Source organism: Varroa jacobsoni, unplaced genomic scaffold (assembly GCF_002532875.2).
Source record: "Varroa jacobsoni isolate VJ856 unplaced genomic scaffold, vjacob_1.0 scaffold_792, whole genome shotgun sequence".
Lineage (NCBI taxonomy): Eukaryota > Metazoa > Arthropoda > Arachnida > Mesostigmata > Varroidae > Varroa > Varroa jacobsoni.
This window is the reverse complement of record NW_019213694.1, coordinates 30,188-55,105: the sequence shown is the minus strand read 5'-3', so window position 1 is coordinate 55,105 and position 24,918 is coordinate 30,188. Positions and strand designations below refer to the sequence as shown.

General features: G+C 42.4%; 1 protein-coding gene across 1 annotated transcript in view; it reads right to left on the bottom strand.

Annotated features, from left to right (window-relative positions):
• Positions 1-24,918, bottom strand: part of RyR (Ryanodine receptor) — a gene marked incomplete at its 5' end in the record, with an annotated part of 51,594 nt that overhangs the window by 3,238 nt on the left and 23,438 nt on the right. The window contains 34 exon segments of the mRNA XM_022839214.2: positions 80-140; positions 1,030-1,613; positions 2,079-2,165; positions 4,876-5,041; positions 5,409-5,606; positions 6,498-6,713; positions 7,143-7,346; positions 7,816-8,331; positions 8,529-9,004; positions 9,122-9,499; positions 9,720-10,541; positions 10,836-11,548; positions 11,777-12,331; positions 12,496-12,845; positions 13,086-13,400; positions 13,658-13,932; positions 14,085-14,364; positions 14,632-16,048; positions 16,155-16,578; positions 16,828-17,474; positions 17,606-17,934; positions 18,229-18,923; positions 19,130-19,316; positions 19,574-19,643; positions 19,821-20,084; positions 20,232-20,615; positions 20,796-20,965; positions 21,146-21,262; positions 21,402-22,337; positions 22,468-22,545; positions 22,731-22,939; positions 23,373-23,589; positions 23,788-24,478; positions 24,624-24,882. Of these exon segments, the coding sequence (XP_022694949.2) occupies positions 80-140; positions 1,030-1,613; positions 2,079-2,165; positions 4,876-5,041; positions 5,409-5,606; positions 6,498-6,713; positions 7,143-7,346; positions 7,816-8,331; positions 8,529-9,004; positions 9,122-9,499; positions 9,720-10,541; positions 10,836-11,548; positions 11,777-12,331; positions 12,496-12,845; positions 13,086-13,400; positions 13,658-13,932; positions 14,085-14,364; positions 14,632-16,048; positions 16,155-16,578; positions 16,828-17,474; positions 17,606-17,934; positions 18,229-18,923; positions 19,130-19,316; positions 19,574-19,643; positions 19,821-20,084; positions 20,232-20,615; positions 20,796-20,965; positions 21,146-21,262; positions 21,402-22,337; positions 22,468-22,545; positions 22,731-22,939; positions 23,373-23,589; positions 23,788-24,478; positions 24,624-24,882 (13,290 nt within the window).

The following is a 24,918-nucleotide window of genomic DNA, read 5'->3' as shown; positions in this document are numbered from 1 at the left end:
AATGAACGTGATCTCAGACCGCTAGCCTAACAATGACTAAATGGCATACGTTGTTCAATAGAATTCCCAAAATACATACATTATCCGTGATAGTGACTCCCGCTTGCCAGATTTGATACTTCCAATCGACGTTCGTGATGCTGGAATAATACACAGCTGCGTTAGATATCATTGAAAATAAATACTCTTTCCAAGTAAACTAAAGCCACCGGGGATACTACTTAATCTATAGTTACTTTGGCTAGAAACGTCGAATAGCTCAAGCCAAAGATCCATGCAATAGAATCGTTTATTTCAAGTGGACGACGAGTATTCCTATCAGACCTGCCCTCCGCTTGTTTTCGTAGATTACGGACCACAAAAAATTGCCTCCTGATTATATATTTCGGAGCTCCCTTTATAAATAGCTGGACCCGCTACTGAAAAATATGCCTTTACTTTTCGATAACACGCATTCTGGCTCTTCGACCCCTTTTGTATCGGTCGATTTTATAAAGGCATGGCCCAACTCTTGTCGCCAACTCCGGAACAAATTCCAAGAAAACTACGCTAACAATACGTTTCAGCTTTTGGTATTTTTCTACCTACGAAAGAGTCATAAAAAGCATTGGTGCGGAAAACAGTAGTAAATGAGTCTTTCTATCTTATATCAGAAGACCGTATGCTCAGGGGCACAGGTACGGCCTGAATCAAAAAAAACCTGACCAGCTCACAGGAAGAATGTTCTGTTCGCAAGTTGAATACGCAGCCCGAGCCGAAATTAAACTACAGAAGAAATCAGAGTTCCCCTTTGAAATATAAAATACGCGTATCGACCTAAAAAGACCACATAGATCTAATATATCTTGAAATCAACTGTTTACCTACAACAATACACAGTCTAGATCAAAACGTTATTCTAAAAGTTGCATTGCCGACCCATGACTACTGACTAGTGCAATGGCTTTTTTTGCTACTTGAACATTGGTTTTCAGGTGTTCAACAATATCATTTTTTCTATTAAGTCGGACATCGCTGTAGCAGACTCACAACGAAAAGATGCCCCCAGACTTTTCCTCTTCCTGCAGTCCTCCCTTACTCATTCCGAGCAATTTGCTTAGCTGCTCAATGTCGAAAGTTTCGCTGTATTTCTGCCGTACACGTTTCTTGACGAATTTGTCCCAGTAGTTAACAGGGAAAGAGCGTGTCGATATTACGAGCTTGTCCCAACGTGCTTTGATTTCATCTTCAGGCGGCTCCTCGGCAATGTACATTCCATCAAACTCCATCGCCCGAGCTACCTCTTTCTCGCGTTTGAAGATCGCCAACGGAACTTTGAGGTTGTAGTAGGCGATCATCATACAGAACGATATGATCGAATGGATAATTGCCATACCTCGAAGGATTGGCTCGAGATAGTAGAGCTTTTCATCGATGACGACAAACTCTTCAAGTTCCTCTTCCGAGCCCGCGCTGTCCTCGCTCGAGCCCGAGCCTGAACCTAGTAATACCTCCGTCAAATTCGATAGAAGACCTTTTGAACCCGATACATCGTCGTCGTCGTCGTCGTCGTCGAACACTGACTTCACAACTTCGGTGGAGCCGTCATCTTCATCTTCTTCCAGTGTCGTCACCTAAATACCCATGTGGTGCATGCAAGTCGCGTGTCAGTATGTGAGAAACATACAACTGCTAAAAAAATCGCCACTTCTCGTGCATTTTTGGGGCTGAGTTGTAGTGAGATGCATTCGTACGGTGCCTATGTTATTCTTATGAAATATCAAGTGATTTTATATTGCAGAGTGTTGGAATAACAAATGTGTAGTACTCAGTAGATCATCTGGCGCCTTTCATTTGGTTCCTTGTAAACATAATATATGCAAATATTACGATAGTCGCTTTCTTCTTTGAGATTGGCCAACAGCAAAGCATAATAAACAAGAAATTAAATACTATCTAGAATTGAGAATAGTACTTTTTTGCGACGCTGGGTTGTTGGTTAGTTTTGGCTTTGACTTAACGTATTGATGAAGTAAACCAGCTGCCTGCCTATCTATAAAACTTAATATTGTGCAGATGTACATGTTGCGGAGTCTAACCTTGTAGAAAAGGAGAATGAAATTGATACAAAAAGCGAGGACCAGCGCGACGTATTTCATAGTGTAGAAGTTTCGTGCCAGAAAAGACTGAAACAGAAAGTGTTCGGCTTTTTAGTGCCTGATATTGAATAATCCAATTCACTCGTTGATCAAAGGCGATTTTTCTTGGGTAGACATAGAAAAACATGCATCTCATCTATATTTTTCAGTAAACAAAGACATTTCTTCAACCACTTCGTATCTTCTCCCAAGTTTATCTTGTATATAAGTGTAAAACGTTAAGGTTAATCCTTAGAAAATTTACGACGCTTAGTAAAATAAAGCATCTTTTTAGCGGACCCGACAAGAGGCAATAGTTATTTTAACTTGAATTGAAACTTGTGTGAAAGTGATTCCTCTTCGATTTTAATTTTGACTTCTTAGAATCAAACAAGATATCGTAACAATCACTGTTTCGATTGAAAAACCGGAAGGTATCTATAAGTAGAGGAGACCCTGCATTTTTGCTCAAGATCTATTTGAAGGTAGCCGATCGGTAGTAGTAAATATTAGTTAACGGGTTCAGAAATACAAAAGGTGTATAAATCGCACCCCCTTCTCGGCATTGAGATGGTATTATTACAGTATGTTCCATTACGGCTAACAAAAGAGAGGCTTGATAAAGATAAGGCTTTTTCTACTGATCATCAGCCACACGAACATTTAAGCCAGCAAAATATTGGATCTGGCTTCTATTTTAAAATAGAAGCCACATGTTTTCCCTCGTACTGGCGGGCATTTTGCTGGAATTCGAAAAATATATACTTCTTGATATTCTTGATGCTCATTAACTATAGAATAAGCTCGATACTGACGAGAGATATAGTAACGTGTTTTTCTGAACATAGCAGACCTCTTCCGAATTTCTGCCGCAACGTCAAATATTCAGGAAAGCATGTTCTTTTACGTATTAAGGGGAATTTCGTATACATCATTCTTACGTGTCCCTATGAGCAGAACTCTCGACCACTCGTCCATCACGGGTTGCCGTGATGGTCATGTTGTAGCTCTCTTTCGGCCAATCATCCACTGATCCTTGTAAAGCCTCGTACCGTATCGGTAGCACTGTACCGTCAAAGCCTGTTGCTTTTCTATGATGTCGAAATCATGTTTCGTTTGAAAAATCTTAGGAAATAACACCCACCGAATCTGGCTGAGCGTTTTTCAAAAAAATATGATGACTTCTACCTTTAGCTCGAGGGCTGCTAGCAGGCAGGAGAGGGTCGTTTATTGGTTTGCTAAAACGTTCACGGCGAAACGATCCTCGTAGAAAAATGAAGGTATAGTATAAAGACTCTCATAGGCCCTAGTATGGTATAAACTGGTGCTGTTTTATATGCATTAATGTGTGTTCCGAAACAAAGGGCCATCTGGCAGTCAGGTATCGAAAAATCTGTTCCGATAAGCTCATTCTGTGGTAAGGACAGCGCAGAATATTGGGCTGTATATTAAATGTAAATGCATTTGTAAGGCAGTCGTTTGCGCGGGACAGAATGAAATTACTGAGGATTTATTTTTTGTTAAACTAAGCACCATCGTTAAAAACATACTGCATTCTAGCATCGGGCACCCAGTGTAACTGTATCTGACACCCAAGCTAAATGGCCATCTATTATATTTATTGAGATCAAAGAAAATATTACCTTATACAAACGAAGATGTGTGTCACAATGTTCCTTACGAAACCCTATAATACGACCAGCTTAATTCAATGTTTCCAAAATGATGGATGCTAGATCGAGTAAAGTATTGCTTTTCCGTAGTCTCTGTTATATCGTCGACTATAATGCAAAAGATCTTAGGCAATTCATCATTAACACAAGAAAAACACATTTTATATTCTTCGTCCTATTACTACCAATTTTTATATTGACTAAATTTTAATAGGAATCAAAGCGCAGTCTTCTAACTTATATATATTGGCTCAGAGTTACTGCGCTGTCTACCATATATATTGCTAGGTGATGTCTGTCAAAATCGAGGGGATACTCCTTTTACACTAGTTTCAACGTTTACCAGTACACGATTGTCAGTCTAGCATCCTCTAGAAAAACGTTCCATTTATTCAGCTCTATCATACACTAAGCTATTGACTTAAGTTTCAAAACACCGTGTATATATATAATGCCAGACTTTGCTTCCCTCTAGCTAGATAAGAGGTTATAAAAAACGTTTTTTATATCAAATGCTGCACCTGTTCGTAGTACAAGTATATCCACTCTATTGTTCCTGTACTATTACATGATACGTCTATATTGTTCGATACATTCTTCCGCCTTCTGCTGAGGTCTTCGGCCATGAACGGCTTGACGGATCACAACGAATAGCAACCAGTGTTACGTATTTAACAGATATTCACGTTCACGTACAAGCACATACATACACATGAGTCCATATAAAAATGTTTTGCTCTATAGAGCTATATGGCATTGTGTACCAGTGCTGACTAGGTTTAGCCTATATTCATTAGATCAGGAAAATTAGAGCGTGTGCAGGAAGCCACGGTTACAAATAGAAAAATTATATTTAAACTTTCGTATTACGCAACGTAAGACAGGCTAAAAAAGTATATAGACCGAAACAGATATGCGCTTACAGATTTCCCGATGCTGTCTCATTATCTGGGACGTATCGGATAAAATTAGCGTTTATATTTAAAAAGGATAAGCAATTGATCAACAATCGAAGGATAAACTGAATCGAAGACAGTCCACAATAAATTTCATTGCAATTGGTTTGCGAAGAGTAAAGCTCTTACCACGACCTTCAGACCGACATTAGACAACTGAAATTTTCCAACGGCCGGTCCACTCTCTGCTTCCGTTTTTGTCTCGGTGGTGGTGGTTGAAGGCTCTGTCAACATCATCGCCTCATTTTGCTGCTTCTGAATGTCTTGTTGAATTAGTGATGGCCGCTTCGTTTCCCTATCAAATAATAATTGTATTTATTTCTTTAGGTTTCATCTATGGTTTTAAATTCTAGTTACATTCAATCTGGACTGGGCTATTCTGTATGTAATGATCAGTGATTAAAGAAACCTTCGGCTTTACTTACTCAGCGAGATCTTTGCCGACACTTGGTTTGTTTGTATTATTCGTTCTTTAGTGACATTTCTCGCTTGGAGAAATCGTGAGTTGCACCAGCCGAACTCCTTAATATGCTTCCGAACTATTTATTATACCTAATATTCAATAATACGTAACACACATGCGATACATGTATGTAGTGTATATGTACGACTGTGGAGAGACCTTTACTTTAACCTGTGTGTAAACTTTAAATGATACTCACATAGCTTCCTTTGGCGGCTCAAGGAGCGCGATCTCCTTTCCGATCGGAGCGGCGGGGGCGATAGCAGCGGCCGATGCCGCGGCCGCTCCAGCAGCGACATTTACGTTGGATCCTTTCACTTCGTTGTCTTTGGATTCTTCACGGGCAGCTGATTCTGTCGGAGCACCTTCAACTTGGGCAGCGTCGACCAGTTTTGCCCTAGAAAAGAAAGTGTTCAAGAGAAGATGTGTACGAAGTTTACTTAGCAAAATGCATATCATATTAAAAGATATTCGAAATAAATATTTGAGATTGGATTTCATCGAAGAGTCCAATGCTGAAGTTTTTGAAGCTAAGGCTGCACCGATTCACCAATGAATTACGCGGATTGTGCAGCGCAACGTTCCAAACTATATTAGACCTATTTTCTTATTAAAAATATTAAAAAATATAAAGAAAAAATTTATTACTTCGATGTTTGGTGGTAGGGTTAGTAATTTCCTATTCTATATTCGATGCTTGCGCCTCATCAAATAATAACGTGAAATGTAGTAAGTACTTAAATCTAAAGAAACATTGATTCAGTATAGATATGGACAAACTTCTTTTATGGCTGTTCATCTATTTAGGTGGTTTGTATCCGAAACTACGAGAAATCCCGTTCTGTTTACAATGGCGTCTTTTCTGGGCATCTTTGTCCCTCACCTTCTACGCTAATGATCTTTAGCTACATAGCACGTCAGATGTAAGAAAAAATATGGAGGCCGAATATGGTCCAATACAATAGCCGGTACTGACAATAAGAGCATGAAGAAAAACCGTAAGCATTGCAACTGTCCTTCATCCTCCTACTAACGCATTGTAACACATCCTATTATTGTATGTTGAAACGCTATATTCACTTTTTAGCATGCACATCTTTAGAAAACTGTAAAATTAAAAAAAAGACAACGCAAATGGGATATAGCCGTTCAAACAATCAAGCGTGGTTGCGTATACCTATATGAGTGTAATGTCAGGCCTGAACTAATGAAGTCGTTCATCTCATATGTTCCTGGCAGAGTTATATATATATCTAGGTGGATCAGACGCAGGAATGGACTAACGTACTCTTCGACGGGAGGCAATGTTTCTACCGAGGCCGCAGTTTCTGCAATCATTGGCACCGAGGCGGGAGATGCCTCGATTGCAGGAGTGGCTACCGGGACAGCTGTTATAGGCATACCGAATTTATTGAGTTTTACTGCGCCTTGATCGTCTTCATCTTCCGGTGAGCCAAGTATCGGTTTACCAGACATCAATCGCATTATGAACCCTCCTGTAGATCTGTTAAATGAAACAAGGAGTAAGAAGCCATTTGGTTAGTATCCTTATTTACCGAATTACTCTACGTGTGTACCGTGTACTTACATCATAAACTATACGCTAGATGTATATGCGTAATAGGTTAATTACTTTGGAAATTAGTTTAACTCTGCAGATAGACATAAAAGCCGCTTTGTCATTAGTTGTACTAATTCAATCAGCGTTTCCCTCAACGAACGAAGGAAATGGGTATGATGATCACGCTCATACAATTCGTGTAAATCTTTTCACAGTGCTGTCGCTCCATAGCACACATGCAGCAATGTCAAGAATTGCACAGAAAACATTATTAAGCATGCTTCTTATTGCATTGACTTAAGTCTTATTTTTTGCGGCACTTGACTTGGCAACTCTGATCTGTTTACAATAAGGGGGTACCTAGAAACTTACTTTATAACGAAATAGACAATCCACAGAGAGTAAACACCGCTATACACGATGCCCTTGACAAAATTCACGATGAGCTCCACCGGGGATTTCTGCTTTGTTTTCTCGAGCTGTGCTTTGAGATTTCCCGGCGTCAAAATGCTTAGTGCTACCATAATCTGGAGCCACCCCGCTCTTAAACCGCTCTTCAGCAGAGGTATTACTCCGCTAGAATAAGGAGGTTTCAAGGCAATATGTTTTAGCCATGCTTTCTCCGGTATTAGGACGTGACCAAATAATAAGTGCTTTATGTGAACATATCAAACCACGTATTTTCAGTCATCCTCTTGTCCCCACTGTATTTGAGTTTTAAGCTTCAGGAGAGTTATTTTTTGATCGTTAATGATACTTCTGCAAGAAGAGCTTCGTCGGAGCTTCATATGGACTCCAACTGAATACAAAATATAGCAAATATTGTTATACATTGTCTGTTTCTTCTGATAACGACCTACGAATGAGCTAGCATAAATTATGGATTACCGATCTATTCGTATTACATTGTGTTTTTGTTCTTTAGAAATAACCGAACATTTGTGCACAGTAGAGCTCGCTCAAACCATCCAACCAGTATATATTCTAATAAAAAAATAACTCCTGCCCTACCTAAGTAATGTTCAGATACTTAAGGCGTACTTACGTCGGTTTCTCTTCCTCGCCTCCGGCGTAAACGTATTCCTCAGCTTTGGTCGGTGTTTCTTCTTCTTCCTCGCAAGCAATTAGCGATGAGTGCTGCATCTCAAAGATGGCGTCTTCGCAAAAATTAATAAATAGCTCGAGTTTTTCCTTGTCGCCGCCCTCTGTGACGATACTGTAGAAAAAGGCCCTTTTCGATTCTTTGATCTGTGGCTTTTCCCATTGGGCAATAACAGATTCATCGACCTCGAAATAGACCCTTTCGATACGCGAAGCAGAGCCCATGATTTCGATGCGACCCATAAATGGTTCAAAGTAACTTAGCAGCGTTGAACACCCCTCGCACATGTGCGCCAGTCGGGGCTCGTTAGGCATGTGCTCAGAAAGGTTTGTCAGTAGCACAGCAAGATTAAAACCGATTTCTTTCGCAGGACCGAGGAAACGGTCGGTAAACTCACGATAGTCAACCATATTGTCAAGATTTGCTTCCATGCAGTCCATCAAAAATTGAATCTCCTCTCTGCAAAACAAATATGCAGAAACGCACTCTATCAGCGTTGTTTTATGAAAAAAAAACTGTTGTGACCTCTTAAACTGTGTCCAACCGGTCACCGAACGGGCATGGATGTATATATACGTAGAGAAAAGTAGTACGTATAATAATTTTAACAAACTCGAGCAACGTTCGTATATGATCAAAGGTCTAGTGCAACATACGGCTCATAGATTTTCTGCTGTTCCATCGCCTTTTTGAAGTCGCTATAGGCGATCCAGCCGGTGTTCTTCGAATCCATTTCGCTGAAGGATGATGAACCAGTAAGTTCTTGTAACTTGAGGAACCTATCAAAGAATTTAAGTATGTTTTCGACATTTGTAGCGGATTCGGCCAGCGTATCCACCATCTGCTTTCCGATAGTGCCATTCATGACGTTTCCTTCAAGCATGGACAACATCATGGTTACCATTTCTTTCAGCAGATCCAAAAATTCGAGTAGCAAATCGAGTTGGGACACATTCTTAGATAACTTGTTCTGCATATGGGCGAACAGAAAAAGAAAACCACCAACGGCGTCCCATAGACGTGAATGTGCTAAGGCCTGCTGATTTCCGCAACAGGGACCTTGGATGAATTCCGTAAGTGAGTTGAAAACCTGCTTGGCAACTGTTATAGCCTTGCAGAAATTTTCCTTACCCTATTAAAAGCCAAAAAAAAAAAAACAAAAGTGTGTCTTTATAGAACCTATGTAGCTCTGTTTATAGTAACGAACGATTTTCTTAAGAACAACACAGAGTAAATGTATAATACTCACAGGTGCGTCAACAACATCCTTCGATGAGTAATACCAAAAGAAATCCATAATCGATTCCTGCAGACGGAGGAGATAGTCAACCGTTGAAATGACCAGATTCACTGTGGTCGTATTACCAGCCTGTGTGCGCAAGTAATTCTGGAAGTCGAGGTTGTGACCCTCGCAGAGCAGTTGGAGAAAACGGAACAGAGCGCACGTAAAGTCTGCATCGTGCATGTTTTTTTCGCCTGCAATACCTTCGGACCCGACGCCGAGACCCTCAGCTTTTTGCGTACGCTCGAACGCATCCAGATTGAGTACGCTACACGAATTCATTAGCGCAGCTATTGATGTGAAGAAGCCAACGTCCTTCTTGTCTTTTAGGTGATTTAGCATTCTCTGTAATAGATAAATACAATATCTTATGTATTAAAATGTTGACGTCTTTGTTCCTAAACTAATTGTACGCATCAAAGTTTGCTACACTCAGATCGCTAGGACGAATACATGAGATGGGACTGTTACAGGAACACAGAAACTATCATAAACTAAACCAGCTGTGTGTTTGTTTTCTATTGATGAACCATCATATCCGCCACGTTTGCTTGCCGTAACTCACTGTTTGAACAACGGTGTTACCGCCTTTGAGCAGTGAAATCCCGAGTTTCAGTGTCTTCAACACCATCTCGCTTTGTTGGCCTTTGCATGCTGACATGTACAACAGAGCATTTTCAGCGACCCCTCTATCGGCCAATCTCGCCTGTTGAAACAGCAGCCGCTGTTTTTCCAGCTCCTGTTCCTGGAGCGACGGTTCTTCATCGCCGCCATCCTCCTCCTCTTCTTCCTCGGCCCCACCGCAGCTCTGGCTGAAGATATATGCATAAAGCATGTAAAGATTGTCTTCACCGATTGCCCCACTGTGTTCCGTGGTGGCGGCCCGTGAGAACGCCAGAACGAGCTGTGATAGGGGGTCGTGTGATTCCTCGCCCTCCTTCTCGGCCGATAATACGTCCTGGCCCTTTTCAGCCTCCTCGAACGTCGTTGTCAGGTCCTCGATAAGCTTTTCATGACCGATATTTTCTTCTTCTAGCCACATATCTTTGTACGTACGAAGCATAATATTTATACAACGATGCCGAGGCAGTTGGTGGAGGGAGACCATTCGAAAGCAAGCGATAACTGCACGTTTCCGCTGTGTCGATACGACGCTGTGGTAAACGTCCTTTGATGACGACTGTGGATGATCGATCATGTGCAGACCGAAAAGGACCTTTGCCATATCTATGATCCGATCCACGAGCATCTCTTGGGTTACGACGACCTCTTTTTCTTTCTTGACGTTGGATAAAGGTACTACGGCTTGCTCATCTTCAACTTGATCTTTGTGGCCGAGCTTTGAGTAAAGGTAATGCTGCCAGCTCATAGCGTCCGTTGGATCGATCTACGATAAAATAACGATATAGCAAGACCAAAGAAATTAATAGAAAAAGAAAGTTTCGGATAAAGAAGTTCCTTATGTAATTCTGTTTCTCACTAATTTGAAGTATTTCTTTTTGTAAGCAAAAATGATTCTTTAATAAAAGTATTTAAGATACATGTTTTTATGGTTTCAGTACATCATAGCTTCACTCTATCAGACTTTTAACAAACGCGGAATTGCAGTGTTAGCCAAACTTTTTACTGTCAAATTGCTTTCTGAACATGTCTTTTTTCTACTTTATAAAAATCGTCTTACCTTATCGGGCAATGTCAGCTGAATGTTCACGTACTCTCTGATCACCTCGTCGACTTCCTTGTTGAGGAACTTTTCCTTCGTGTGCTGTACAAGCTCCTGCTCTCTGCCAGCAAACAGATTCAAGCCGACGGGCAAGATCCTCTTGAGACAAGCAACCATTAGCGAGGCAGCAAGCTCTTTTTCCTTATCTCGTTTTGTATCTCGTTTCTTTTTTTTCTTTTCTTTTTTGCCGGCTTGAGGACTCTCAGACGATCCCGATGAGCCCATCGACTGCATAATCGGTCGGCCCTTGGTGCTGGCCGAATAAGGCATGATAAGCGCCATATTGTCAATCTCGTACATCGATATGAAGTTTGCTTCTTCACGGCGGAAATACTGAGACTTGTTCCACATGTTAAACATATGCGCAATGAGGTTGTAAAGGACTTCAGCGCTCTTGACGTTGTGCTTGAGCCAGTGATTCCTTTGCAAATCGATATATTTGATAAGCAGTGGATAAAAGGCGTAAATATCCCGAGTTAGCAACGCGTACTCTTCCTGAAGTTGATTCTCAAGTTCGGACGTGTCTTCGGCGCTTGACTTAAGAAATGCTCGCATTGACTCTTCTTTCTTAAATAGCGCGTCCATTACACCGAAGATTTTTTCCGTCAGTGGCAGTACGGTGCTATCAAGCAGCTCTTCCGATGAATTGATCACAATTTGACCAGCGTGAGCTAGAACAAAGGACGCGCATTATGTCACATTACTATTAACTTAACCTCACATTGTCCACGTAGATGTATATATGTATACATATACCATGGATGTCATATTAAGATATATTAGTGGGTCCAAAACTCGATAGAAGTTACTGTTTGCGCGCAACTCATCACAAACCTTTCTGAGATTTTTTTAGTTTATCAAGAATACAAAAGTTACTCTTTTCGAGTGTAAAAACTAACCTGCAATGGTGATCATCCATGGGGAATCATGCACCGCCACCGTTCTTTTCAATAGGTTGAGAATACTCCTAAGGGCTTTGTTGAGATGATCAGCGGTAACCATCGTGACATGGTGGCCTTGTGCCGAAGGCGGCACATTATCTGGGCCCTGGCTCCACCAGAACGGGAGATAAGCCGAGAGCATTGGTACGATCACCTCAATGATGTGGGGCTCTTCGATATAACGGGTGCCACTCGTGACGAATTTATCTACGGTGGCAATTAAATCATCAATGTTCGGCATGGAGCTCTCTAGCTGAGCCATGACAGCCTGGGCTTCTAGGGAGTGTTCCTCCTGTTTCGAATGAATGCAGTTGGGATTGAATTTATTATATGCAGGTTCAAGAAAAGCAACAGGGAAGGACGCAGCAAACGCTCCCAGGCAGTTGCCGTAGGCTGGACGATGACGATCCATTTCGGCCTTCACAAACGATTTGCCTTGATGTAGGTTTTGACGGGTACCGAGGGTGTAAATTGCATTTAGGATGCGATAGCACGCAACCTGAACGTCCTCAACTAGAATAAATGTATTAAATACGTGTTATTTCCTCCAAGGTCAACAACGTGCCCAAATATTAAATAAGACGGAAAAAGGCGCTGACGGCGTCCTAAACATTAGTAGCATCTATTTATAGTGCCAGATCAATAGCATCCGAGACATTCTAGGGAGTAATACTTACGAAGCAAGTCAGCTCCAAATTCGTTGTTGGCTAAATGGTCAAATAGCGCTGTAAGAACAGGAATTACAGCAACTTGAATGTAATTGAGAGATGTAGACGTTTTGAGATGAGTTCCTCGGAGATGAGTGTATTTACCGATTTCGAGGTTTTTTAAAGTGTTATCTAAATCGTCGGCGACATTATTAAAATACGTCAGAATCGACGTCTTGACAAGATCTGGGCAACTTTTAGCGACCGTACGGGCATCCGTGGCGCGACAAAGTACTTGAAGACACGAAACGGTGAGTTTCGTCTCACTGCCGAACACCATAAACTTTGAACGGAAGAGGCCAGCCAATTTGCAGAAAAGCCTGCAATGTTTATGCGTCAGTAAAACGCGTTACTAATCTCCGATGAAAAATGATGGGTAGATGGAGCTATTGTCGAACATTTTCTATCAATCCGTTTGCGAGGGCCTACAAGCATACGTATAGTCTTTCGAAGCCGTCGATTGCTTTGATGATTTCCAGTGACCTAAGCTGAATTATTGGGGCAGATAAAGAAAATTCTGATTCAAAAAAAAACGGTGGCCACATCATGAACAGACTTACTTAGCAACCATTTCCTTTTCTCGGACCGTCGCCGTACCGATATTGCTTGTCGCTGTAGCAGCTTGAAGGAAAAATTGTCGGTGAGCCACAAACAAGCGATCGATCAAGGGAAGTACGACTTTATTGAAAAACTTAACGTCCTTTGAGTGTTGGCGGAAAGAGCTTCGCCGACTGAAGGGTAAACTTGGTTTGAGTAGCTTCATATGCATTGCAGCTGCGTCCAAATACTGAATCAACTTCTCAAGAAGTGAAGTAGCAAACCGAACCTCCTGCTTCTTATCGCCTAAACCATCGTCTGCACGCTTTTTGTCCTTACTAAAAATGTCAACAAGAGGAACGCATTTAGGCGATTGTTATTATGAAAGCACATGGTCTTTTTTTCTAAACAACCACAGTAATAGAAAAATTTCTAAAGCACAAGAAAATTCTTTGTAGGGGGGTCAAAGTGATATAAAGCTGTTTGAAATCATACATTTTCCAGTGTAGGTATTTATGTAAATATTACATTACCTATTTATCAATTAATTGTTCCAGACCCACTAAATTGAACACATAGATAAATCTGCACTGACCTAATGAGGCGATATCCCTCATATTGAAGGAACTTTAAAAGGTCCTGAGCACGATCTCGATGCTTGTACTTTTCTTGGTCGGTTAGAAAATCATATGGTACAAATTGGGGCACAATTTCTCCTCCAATAGAATCCAGCTGTCGCTTGACGCCGCACGCCCAGATGTCATGAGTATTTTCTGCAATGCGCTCCATTAGCGCCATCTGATCCTTGTTCAAGGTCAAACTCGAAAGGTCGACCGGTGTGGGCATGTAATCTAACGGATTAATGCAGTTCTGAAAGTATGTGTACATACACACATATAACTATGTATTGAATGAGCCTTCGATTAGATTATGTATAATATCTACCAAAGGGGACAATGAGGGAAAATTAAAGTTTTAGATGAATAAAGCGCATCATTAATCAACTAGTTTAGCAAACACACATGAAATATAGGCCCAGTAGAGCGTGGCTGATCTCCTGGTTCGAGTCTCCACCCAAGGGCAAGAATAGCCTTAAGCAAATCTCTGATAGGGTCTTTGTAGCGTTCCTTTTCCCATTCTTGAAGAAGATTATAAGGCTTTAGTCTCGGATGTGCTCGGAGCTCATTGCAGAAACGTTCTCCGTATTGCCAACCAGCTTCTGACTTCCGTGTGGCCCATTGTTCATGATAATGCTCGGAAAAGCGTTGTACGATGTTCTGAAGATCACCTGACAGTTGGATTCTGTGAAATCATATTCCATTTTATAAGCAGTTATAGTGATTAATGCCTACATACAATGACTAGCTACAAAAACACGATATCTACTGATGTTCCCCTGTTCATAAGCTTGTTAGTCTATTTATTAGAACCGTATTTACTTCAACGAAACAGACGTAAATGACAGTATGGTGGTTTAATTGTACCTCTTATCACTAACAACTGTTTAACAGATACTCAATTATATAATAGGAAAGTTGACGTCTACGTAACGGACGCATTTAGCCTTACCCCATACTCTCAAGCGGTGTAGGCGTGTAAATAGTTGGCTTGCTTTTATCCCAGTCGTCATCGCTCGACTCTGTTAATGAATAATCTGGCGGCAACGCGCAGGCGATGGCGGTCAGACACGGCAGAGACTTACTGAAAAGCTCGGGATCGTATTCCATTTTGGAGAGCGAGTCAAAGATATTCGAGAACAGGATCATGGATAGACGGCGCTCCTCTTCCGATGCGATGCCGTACGAACCCTGACCGCATGAATAGTACTTATTGCAGCGCTCGTAGTGCAACATCAACAATCGCAGCGCGACAGCTGTGTACTCGGTCAACTGTGAAACGTCAACTGTGAGCTTTCGGAGAAGTTTCAGTAACATGGAGGGCTGCATTTCGCGGGTCAGAGCTACGAGAAAATCGGATACAAGCTCACGCTGACCTTTTGTCAGAATTCTGACTTTGGATAGACGATACACAGTTTGTAAGGCGGCGTCCAGCAGATAATCATAGTTTTCTGCATCGCGGTAGAAATGCGAGTACTGAATGAGCATCGGCAAAACGGAATTGCCAATGTAGCGGTTCAGAGCCAACGCCATCTCGCTTTGAATGTTGTCATCGCGTTCAAGCATCGTCGCCGAACGAAGATCGGGCAAAAAGCCATTTTCAAGGATACGGTAGAAGATATCCTGGTTTTCAATACCGTAGACACGCTCGAGGAACAATGCAATGCTCTGTTTATGTTTTGGGTGTAACCCCGCTGGGAGGTCTGATATAAGCTGACCCTCCTTGTTTCGTCGTGCAGTACGCAGTGTAAACCGCAAACTGAGCGCTCCAATCAGATCATCGAGAGGAACCAGCGATCGTAGAATGGCTCGAGCTCGAATGCATTCATTCTTGCCTTGGGCAATTGTAGCAGCCTCGGGAGCGCAACGGCCCAGCAGGTCGACTAAGGCACAATAGAAGTTCAAGATTGCTGCTCCCATATCAATGTAATCTTCGTCTTCGTCTTCCGTTGGCCTTACAGGCAGGCCTTGTTGTTCCCGTTTTATTGCTATATTCTCAGACATTTTGATCGCTTCCTTAATGGCCTCAAGCAGGCCAGGACCTTCACCTCGAAGTGCTGGGCCAAGGCATTCCGGTCGCCTAATTAGCAGTCGAATGACAAGGTTGGCGTTCTCTTCCACCGATTCGCCGTTCACCCACACACAGAATCTAAGGAAATCTAGATAGCGCTCACCCTCGACGGGATCCCAACCCACATCAGGATAACCTTTGTCTACCAGTTCTTGGTTTGACTGTAGACCACAACGTGACAAGTAGATAGCGATCTTCTCAAGATAGTGCTCACGCAAAGCAAGTGCCAACTCCGAATTCTCCATGAGCGACGAATAGGCTACATCCAACGGCGTCGAGCCACGCAACGAGGGACGCGCTGTAACAAATGATAGTTATATGCACTTGAAATACTCTGTACACATTTTTGAATTTTAAGTTCCATAGTCTCGTCAATAAACGCGAAACCCAAATAACATACTCACATAAAAGGATGTTGGCATTTTCTAAAACGAAGTCAAGGTGGTCGAACATGGCTTTCTGGTTAATGCGTCCCGTTCGACAGAAGTAGCAAAGAAAACGACAACACGACACTACCATTTGAGAAGTGTTTTTGTCGTCATTTTTTTCGCCTTGCGACGGCTGAGTTTGTGCCCGCTTGCCTAGAGTGTTTACCATAACATCCATGACGTTTTCGTGGACGCGTAGGATTCGAATGAGGTCAGGGTGCTGGAAGAACACACGATTTCGTACCAGCGACCAGGAAGATACTCGCATAATTTCCTCTTCTTCGGGAGACATTTGAACAGGAAGTAGCGCACGAATTTTGGTTAGATTGCCAAAAAGACTGATGACATCATCATTGCTTTTTTCCGAAATGATGTAGGTCTTATCCAACGAGTTTATGAGCTGTAATTAAAGCACAGTTTTAGTATATCTACTTCTAAAAATAACATTATATAGATAAAAATAACAGTAATTTTTTTAACAGTAATTTGTGATTCAATGAGAAGTTGATCTTCATAACGAAAATCTTATATTTCGAATTAAGTTTTCATGAAAACTCAACGTTAATATATAGGCGTGAATGGTTTTCAAATAAGTTACATTGCGAAGCCTAAAAACAGAATTAGTGAAAGATTTTTCAAGATATTTCACCTCTCCTATAGCGTTATAGATACGGAGCAGTAGGTCAAACATCTGGCGTATGACTTGATGATTTTCAATTTCGCTTTTTTGAGCCCAGGACACAACGGTTTTTGACACTTTCTTTATGAAAAGTTCCTCAAGTAGTACTGGCTTTTCTGCTTCCGGCTCGGCTTCTGCTTGTTCGTCTTCTGTCGTTGATTTCATAAATTTGACAATACTCATGAGCTTTTGTCCGATCGACGACTTCTTGGCGGCCGCGTCTTTTTCTGACAACTGCTTTCCGTTTTCTTCCTCGGCCACGCAGACCTTCAAACGATAGATCATATCATCGTGGAGCTCCACGAGCTGTGAGCGAATATCCTCTCCACAAGGACACTCTTCTCCGGCCTCTTCATCAAGATTCTTGAAATTTAGAACAGTTCGCATTTGCTCTCGAGGATTACAGCGGAATTCTCTTGTCTTCTTAGCTGCAAGGGATGATGGCAGATCGGACTGTTTGATCTCGATATAGCGTCGCAGTTGGTCGGCCTGAAGATCTCTGGCGAACTGTTCGGTAAACGCGATATAAGCCTCGATTCTGTGGCGCAATTGGAGATCAAGTAAGTGGTGAAGAACTAAGCACATCTGAAGCTTTACACCCTCCGCGATATTCATGTCTACAGAGAAATTGAGAATAACATGCGTTAATAACCGAAACCAGTTTTTTGCCTACAGTGCTAACTACAATAAGTATATGCTTTCTTGAGATGTTACAAATTCATTTCCTAGAACGGCTGTGTATACTCACCTATGAGCCCCATTTTTTTCGGAGTCTCGCCAATTGGCGGAACCTCAGTAATTTCGCGATCAGGTTCCTCTACCTCGCCAAATACATCGGGGTCAAGAAGTTTGAGTAGGCATGCCAGATCATCATCATCAAAAAGACCCGTAACAAGTAGTTTGTCAGTCAGCTTCAACAGAGGCACGAAGAGGTTCTCGTTGCTGCCTCCGATCGGGTCCCGATTTGGCTTGGAGTCTTTTCGAACAGCGTCTGCGAGGCCTTCCATCACAAACTGGCGAAGTGCATCATGAGGAAATGTCGGCGTGTGAAGGTCCTTGATGGAGTCGACCGTTTCACTAATCGCGTGTTCGATGTGGAGCGTATGAAATAGACGATGCAAAATATACGATTAAAATCACTTTATAGTGTTGACTTCGCTATGGGAATCAGCGTGGCTTAGCGAATCGAACTTAGCTTTCTAACGTTAGCTTCAGAGTCATGGAAAGTCATCACGACTTAACAGGAGAGTTAATTACGTTTAGTAAACGAAAAGCTCCTATAAGCAACGTATGAATCTAATACTTTTCTTGGTAAAACAAAATCACGACCATCTCGCTTACCGCTAGTGTAGCTAACAATAAAGCACTTACGACACATCCGAGAAGGTAAGAACCGGCCTAATAGAGACGCATTTAAGCGTCTGGAAGGAATGAGCCGTCATTGGATCTTCGTACAGCTCTCTGATTTGCGAGCCCAGCGGAATGATGAACTCATTCTGTGTTAATGACATTGAGTACGCATGGAACTCGAGATGTAGAGCAATTAGCAGATTGGTGAAGCCGCATCGCAGAGGACCGGATAAATACGCCGATCGAATAGCGTACATCAGTTGTTTCTCATCGACATGATTACAGATTATGTGCGCGGCCCGCTGGTTACCCTGATAGCAGAGTGCCCCGTACAAAGCAAGTGAACCTGCATGGAAGTTCAGCAAACGGTCCTGTTCGATGAGCTCTAGGACATCTATACAACGATCCTCTTCAGGTATATGTACTGCAAGCATGGATACATAGTCCTCTACGATAATAGACCATCCTCGAATTTCCGAAAGACGAAGAGCATGCGGTCGCAGGTTGTAATTAGGCACACGAGACCAAGAAAACGGCTGGAGACACTGAACGCGCAATCTAGGTGGACATAGTGGCTGTAAACTCTTGGCAGTTGTCTTAAGAAGAGCTGCCGAAAGTGGAAGGGTGGAAGGTGTTCTTCCCAGCTCAAACTGGAAGACCTCTTTTGTTGTCGCCTCAAAGAACACAGCTGGGAAAAGCTTTGTGCTCTGCTCAATCTGTAATAGAATGAGATAATGGATTGATTGGTTTTAGAGGCTCTGATTTCAATTATTAGCTGTGTAAACGAAGTGTAGATTGCAACTATATAAGACCTCAGCTTGATCCTCATCGATACGCTGGAATTATAACAGAACTGGCCGGAAAGCGAATTTTACAAGGTCACTACTATATTTAGGTTATTCTTATTTCTAACATCTTGTACCTTGAAACGAGCCTTAGTCGGCTTTCCATCAGCTGTAAAGGTGAGGTAACCAGTGGAAACGTCGATATGGCAACCGACGTACATTCCTTGATTTGATGCCCCGCGAGAAGAGCCTTCACCAGAAGCCATCTGAATTTCTTGCAAGAGCTGGCCAGCACATACCATGTAGCAGTTTTTGCGCTCAAGGCTACACCGAAATATAGAAGGTCAGGCTATTAGGAACTGACAATTCAGTTCAATGTGCAAAGAAGATTCTTGTATCTAGCTAAATTCAATAATGACAGAGATATACTAAGAAAAAACGACGAAACTTGATGTAAAAGTCTATATAGAGATATAAGTTTAAGTATTCCAAAAGGCACTTGTTTGATTTTATGAGCTAAGACTCGTTCTGCCAAAAATTTCGCTAATGTTATGTTAGTCAATTTAGATAAGATAACATACATTTCCTGAACACTTCCATCCTCTCCAAATCCATGATATGCTACTTTTCGGATTTTCTGCAAATCAAATCCTAAAATCGGTCGAACATACTATAAGTTGCTGCAAGTATCCTGATTTTATGATTACTTTTTTAGATAATCAGATTCTAACTTAATACCCATACGCATGTTTATCTTCAATCACTTCTTTTTTTAGACACGGTATTTTCTGTTTTCGTAATAGAGCTAACAACTGATTATTAACTAACCTTTGGCAAAATACTTATAAGCAGTGGTAATCCAGCCGACGTAGACGTGTTGGGGATCCTGGCCGGGCATGATACGGCATCCGTAGAAATATTCGTGAGCCATATCTAGATGCCGCGGGTCGAGTTGATTTCCGCCCTCCTCATGAGGAATCGGAACATGAGCCATTGACATGCGTCGGGTGCTTCCCTGACGAGAAATCTGACCAGGTACTTGGCCTGGAACAGTCAGCTGGCCAACGGCTGAGCCTGTTGCTGATCCTCCCGCTGTGAAACAACCAAAGAACAAATAGAAAAGGTATCCATTTCACCCGAAAGAGATCAATTCTGGGATTAATGAACTCAAGTAACATGCTGTAACTTCGATCGACTGAGGTACATCAAAGCAAAAACAAAGTAAACTGTTAACCGTACACGGTGAGGGTCCACGAATGGACGGTTCCCTAATTGTGACCGTAGGTGGTGGACTTAGACTTGTGGGTGGGGCTGGCTCCATTGTGGGAATATCCTTGTTACGCGAGAAGAACTTGAATGGGCTCTTCCCGCGAGTCTTTTTATCGTGCGGATCTTGCCCTTTAGCACGCAGTTCTAGTTCGCTCATCGACGGGACCATGGAGTGCTCTGAGCCACTTTTATCCGCCACACCCGGGATCCCCAAAGTGGCATGCTCGAACGAAGCTGTCTTCGTTAGCGTGCCAGATCGAATCGACTTCCTACGCGGAGGTGGGCCTTTGGGCAGTACAGGCGAGTCGGATCCCGGGCCTTCAGCGGCGTCCTCTGAATACGCACGTTGGAGGTCTGCGTGTTTAACGTTCGTATATAAAACAACAGGCACAGACGCATACCGTATTAGTGGAGTGCAAAATGAAGATATTAAATAGAAATCTATTTTTTGTGCGCTTGTGTTATGTCCAAAGGAAAGGTCAAGTTCTAACCAATACACGTGCGAGCCAAATAATAAGCATATTATTCTCTTACCCTTAACGTCGGACATGCTAAAACCGCTCTGTAGCATATGCTGCTCCAAGTTTCCTGGAGGCCTGGAATCCCGTTGGCGTTGTTGTCTATCGCAGGAGTCCATTTGGAACATTACCTCGTGTTTTTGGCGGGATCGCATTTCTTCCCATTGTCGCTCTTTGGCTGTCCCACTGTTGAATTTAATAATTTACAAAATAGTTATAATCATTGAAAAGCAATCTTTTTTTTTTACTCATAAAAAAATTATCTTATGCTTACAAGTTAACTGTTATATAGTACTGTGCAATGCAATGTCTCTCCTGAAAATGATTCAGTATTAGAAAAGTGTTACATTCGCAGATTTTACTTACTCAATAAATTCGTTGTGGCACTGAATAGGCAAACTGAGACGTAAAAACTCGTAGTTCACCTTCTCTACAGACTCAAACAGCTTGTGAGTGATCTTGATAGCTGGGGGTGCTTCACCTCTGCAATATTGTTAAATAATAGTAATATCAAGCAAAAACGTTACCAGCTAACCAAACGGGCTACTACTAAGTCGCATTATGAATAGTTACTTTCTTCTCATTACGAACACAAAACGTTATAAAACGTCTATATACGTACGCGGGCGGGATCCTCGTCACTTCGATATTACAGACTTCGGCTTCGTCGAAGTTTATGAAGATCGGATCGTCCTTATTATACCACATACTTAGCTGGCGGTTCATATTGACACAGAAGGGCTGGTAGCCTTCCTGCAATCCGCACGTAGTAAAGAATCGCAGCTGGTTGACGTCATGACCCCAGACTACACGACACTTTTGACCAGTTCCAAGCGTAAAAGCGGGAACGTAGCCAAGATCGCCAGGAATGTCCGTGAAGGCCGCCTCGCCTCCCAACGCATCAAGTAGGAGCTCGCCGTTTAACGAGAATGAAATTGTCTTATCGTGTAGATCCAACATGCATCCAATGACATCACCTACAGCCCATTGGCGACCGTACGTTTCTGAACCTCCCGCCGTGTTCTTCTGGCCTAGGAGACCGTCATAGGCAAACGAGTTCTCGTCACCCCCAAGATCACATGACGGTAGGAAATTCACCGTCGCCCAGCCGACCTTAATTAAACCAGATGTCATTACCTCAAATTCGAAGTACCACTTGCCCGATGATACAGCGTATTGTTTTTCAGCACGAAGAGTCCTTGCGTTCACTTTCGTTGCAGCAGCCTCTTTGCTTAAGCCCTGTTGTTCGGTATCGCCAGCTGGTGGCTCGAGTACGTAACCGTACGCTAACAGCGTTTTCACTGTCTCAGCGGCCGTGTCCCGATTCGCCTTCTTAATGGTGGCGTCAACAAACTTGTAAGGCACCAGATGAGGACTACGACGCGTCTGAAAATCCTCAATGAGGCCATACGTCCAGCCCTGTTGAATGCGTTCGCGAGACCATACGTTGTGTGTGTTTTCTGCCAACAAGTCGACCAAGTTGTCCATCTTCGCATTAAGTGTAATCTGCGATAGGTCGAGAGGTGCTGGCTTATAGCCGTTCGGTTGCATGTACGGGCTGGAATCGCAACGAAATTACATATTTACTGATATTACGAGATGACGAATGAAAGTAAACGAAATTTTGTTTGCTTTAAGGCACGCCCTACACACGCAACCATTAACTGAAACGCTGAAGATGCACTTACTCGTTATGTAACTTAATCGTTCGGATCCTTCCCGGTGGCTGATCCATCGAAATATGGTAGCCTAATGAAACGATTGTTCTGCAACAGTTACACAAAAGTTGATTGAATTCACATTAAAGTGAAAAAGATCATAATTCGAAAATAGAAATTACGTGACGATGATCTGGCTCAGCGGCTATAAAAAGTGCACGTATGAATAGTACGTATTATTGTTGTGATACCTGCTCCTTAATAGGCTCTATTAAATTAAATGAATTACCTACTTGAGAGTTTGAAGGGCTAGCATGATATCGTAGCGTTTTTCAGCTGGGGGCAAACGGGCGAAAGGCACCAAACAGGGGTGAAGCCATTCATCGGTGTCTTTCTCAGCGCCCCAGCACCAGCCTTCGTCGATTTTACGCATTGACCACACCTCATGAATGTTCTCCGCTAGTTTGTCTCGCACCTGCTCTATAAATGGTGCTAGTATCACCTGTAATAAATTATCAAGCAAATTTATTAAGCGGAGGGCAATAAATGCATGTACGGAAACAGTAGGGCATATTTTTGCCCAGGCCGCCTCAGGTAGTCTTATATACTTGGTTAGTTGCGTTAACGCACATCTTAATGTACTGGGCTTATAGCTTAGGCATTATCCTGCACCCGTAGTAGAATACACCTAACAACACGCATCGCCGATTATAAAACTCGTCGGCAATTGTTGGTTCGTAGAGATAAACTTTAAACCATAGGGTTTTACAACGCGTTACAATTTTCGATGACCTTTGAGAAAGTCATACTAGTCTGATTAAAAAAAGGAATAACCGAAAGGCGTCTACTGAAAAGTAAAACAAAATGAATTCGTACGATTATTGAGGAAGAGAAAATATACTTATATATGCAAAATAGAAAAACATTATAGTTACTGTGTTTGTATCCACAGGTTTCGGTACAAACGCCACGTCACCAAGGGAAGGTTCTGCCGTCGGCCCTTGATAGATGCCTTTAAAGAGATCTCCGAAAAGGAAACATGGCTCTACCATAAGAACCTGTTGGGGAAGCAGTACTTCGCATAGGGCAGAATAGCCCTCGGGAGGGCCGTACCGAAGGCGACCTTGGTCCCCACCCAGCAAGAAACGGCAGCTAAAACGATTAAAACATATCTGTGTTAAATATTTAGTTAAGAAAAACTTGAATTCTTCATGTCACTCTTTATTTCATACCCTTCGAGCATTACGGCATTCAAACATGACAATAACCTTTAATTTGCATCCTATTCTATTCTATTTGTATTCTAGACTCTTTATCAGAGTCTTGAAAACTAATCCGCTTATCACTCACCTGACCTTGGCGGAGAACGATATGACGGGATAGAACAATCCATCAATATTAAAGTCTCTAAAACATCCTTTGACCTTTCGTCCGTTAACAGTGAAACTAATTACGGGAACGTTGAGATCAAGGATACAGCCAATGATGTCCCCTTTCTTTATAAGAGGGACATCTTCAACGTGATGTACAACGTTTTCTCGTCCGCCAGTCCATAGGCTGCGGCCATCGAAAGAGTAAGAAAATAGATCATCGCCAGCTCCGTTACAGCCCCATTTCGAACCTCCCCCAGGATACGGAACGTAGCCGGCGGTCGAAGCCCACCCGATGCGCAAATAGGGTACGAGATGAGAGATCATCTCTTGGTGGTCAACCTGTGCTTCAAAATACCAACGCCTAAACATGGCCGAATTGTCCACGTTGCTTACGTAGATGTTGGGCCGCATACTGGCGACGTGATCGACTAGTTTTGTTTGCAGTAAAAGATCTCGGCCGGGCAATAGATTGTCGCATATATTGTTCTGTGAAGACCGCACTGCAATACCATTGCCAGTGACGCATAGCGAGCATAGGACATCAAGGACCTTAGGATCACGACCGTGTTTCTCTAACAGAGAAATAATGACCTTAATATGGTCCGCCTTCATAATATTTAGAGCTTCAGGTGAGTCGATCAGTACGCAGTGAAGTACATCCAGCATACCTACAAAAGCCAGAAGATCGATGTAGATACTCAACAAATTTGTTCAATTAAAGGATTCACTGCGTACGGCAATTATCGTTGTATGTTCCTTTCATACCACTGCGATTATGCAGATTGATTCAGTTTTCTATTACCTAATACCTACCTTCACTGGCTTGTTGACTCCCCAAGCGCCCAAAAAGCCAATCAAGTCTCTGCGGCTGTGCAAACTGCGCGCAATTCGTGTGGTTGCCTTTGATAATACACGCCAGCAGCTGGTAAAGGTAGCCGGAAATTTCTTCCCAGTTGGGTCCGCCTTCGCCCGACAAAATTTCCTGCATCGTCGCTTCATGTCCAGCGACAATCTGCCCTGTCGTAATAGCATTGATCTTGTCGATTGTGTCCAGTGTCAAGGTTAGAATGCCCTATAGTTATATAGCACAAAAGAAACACAAAATCTA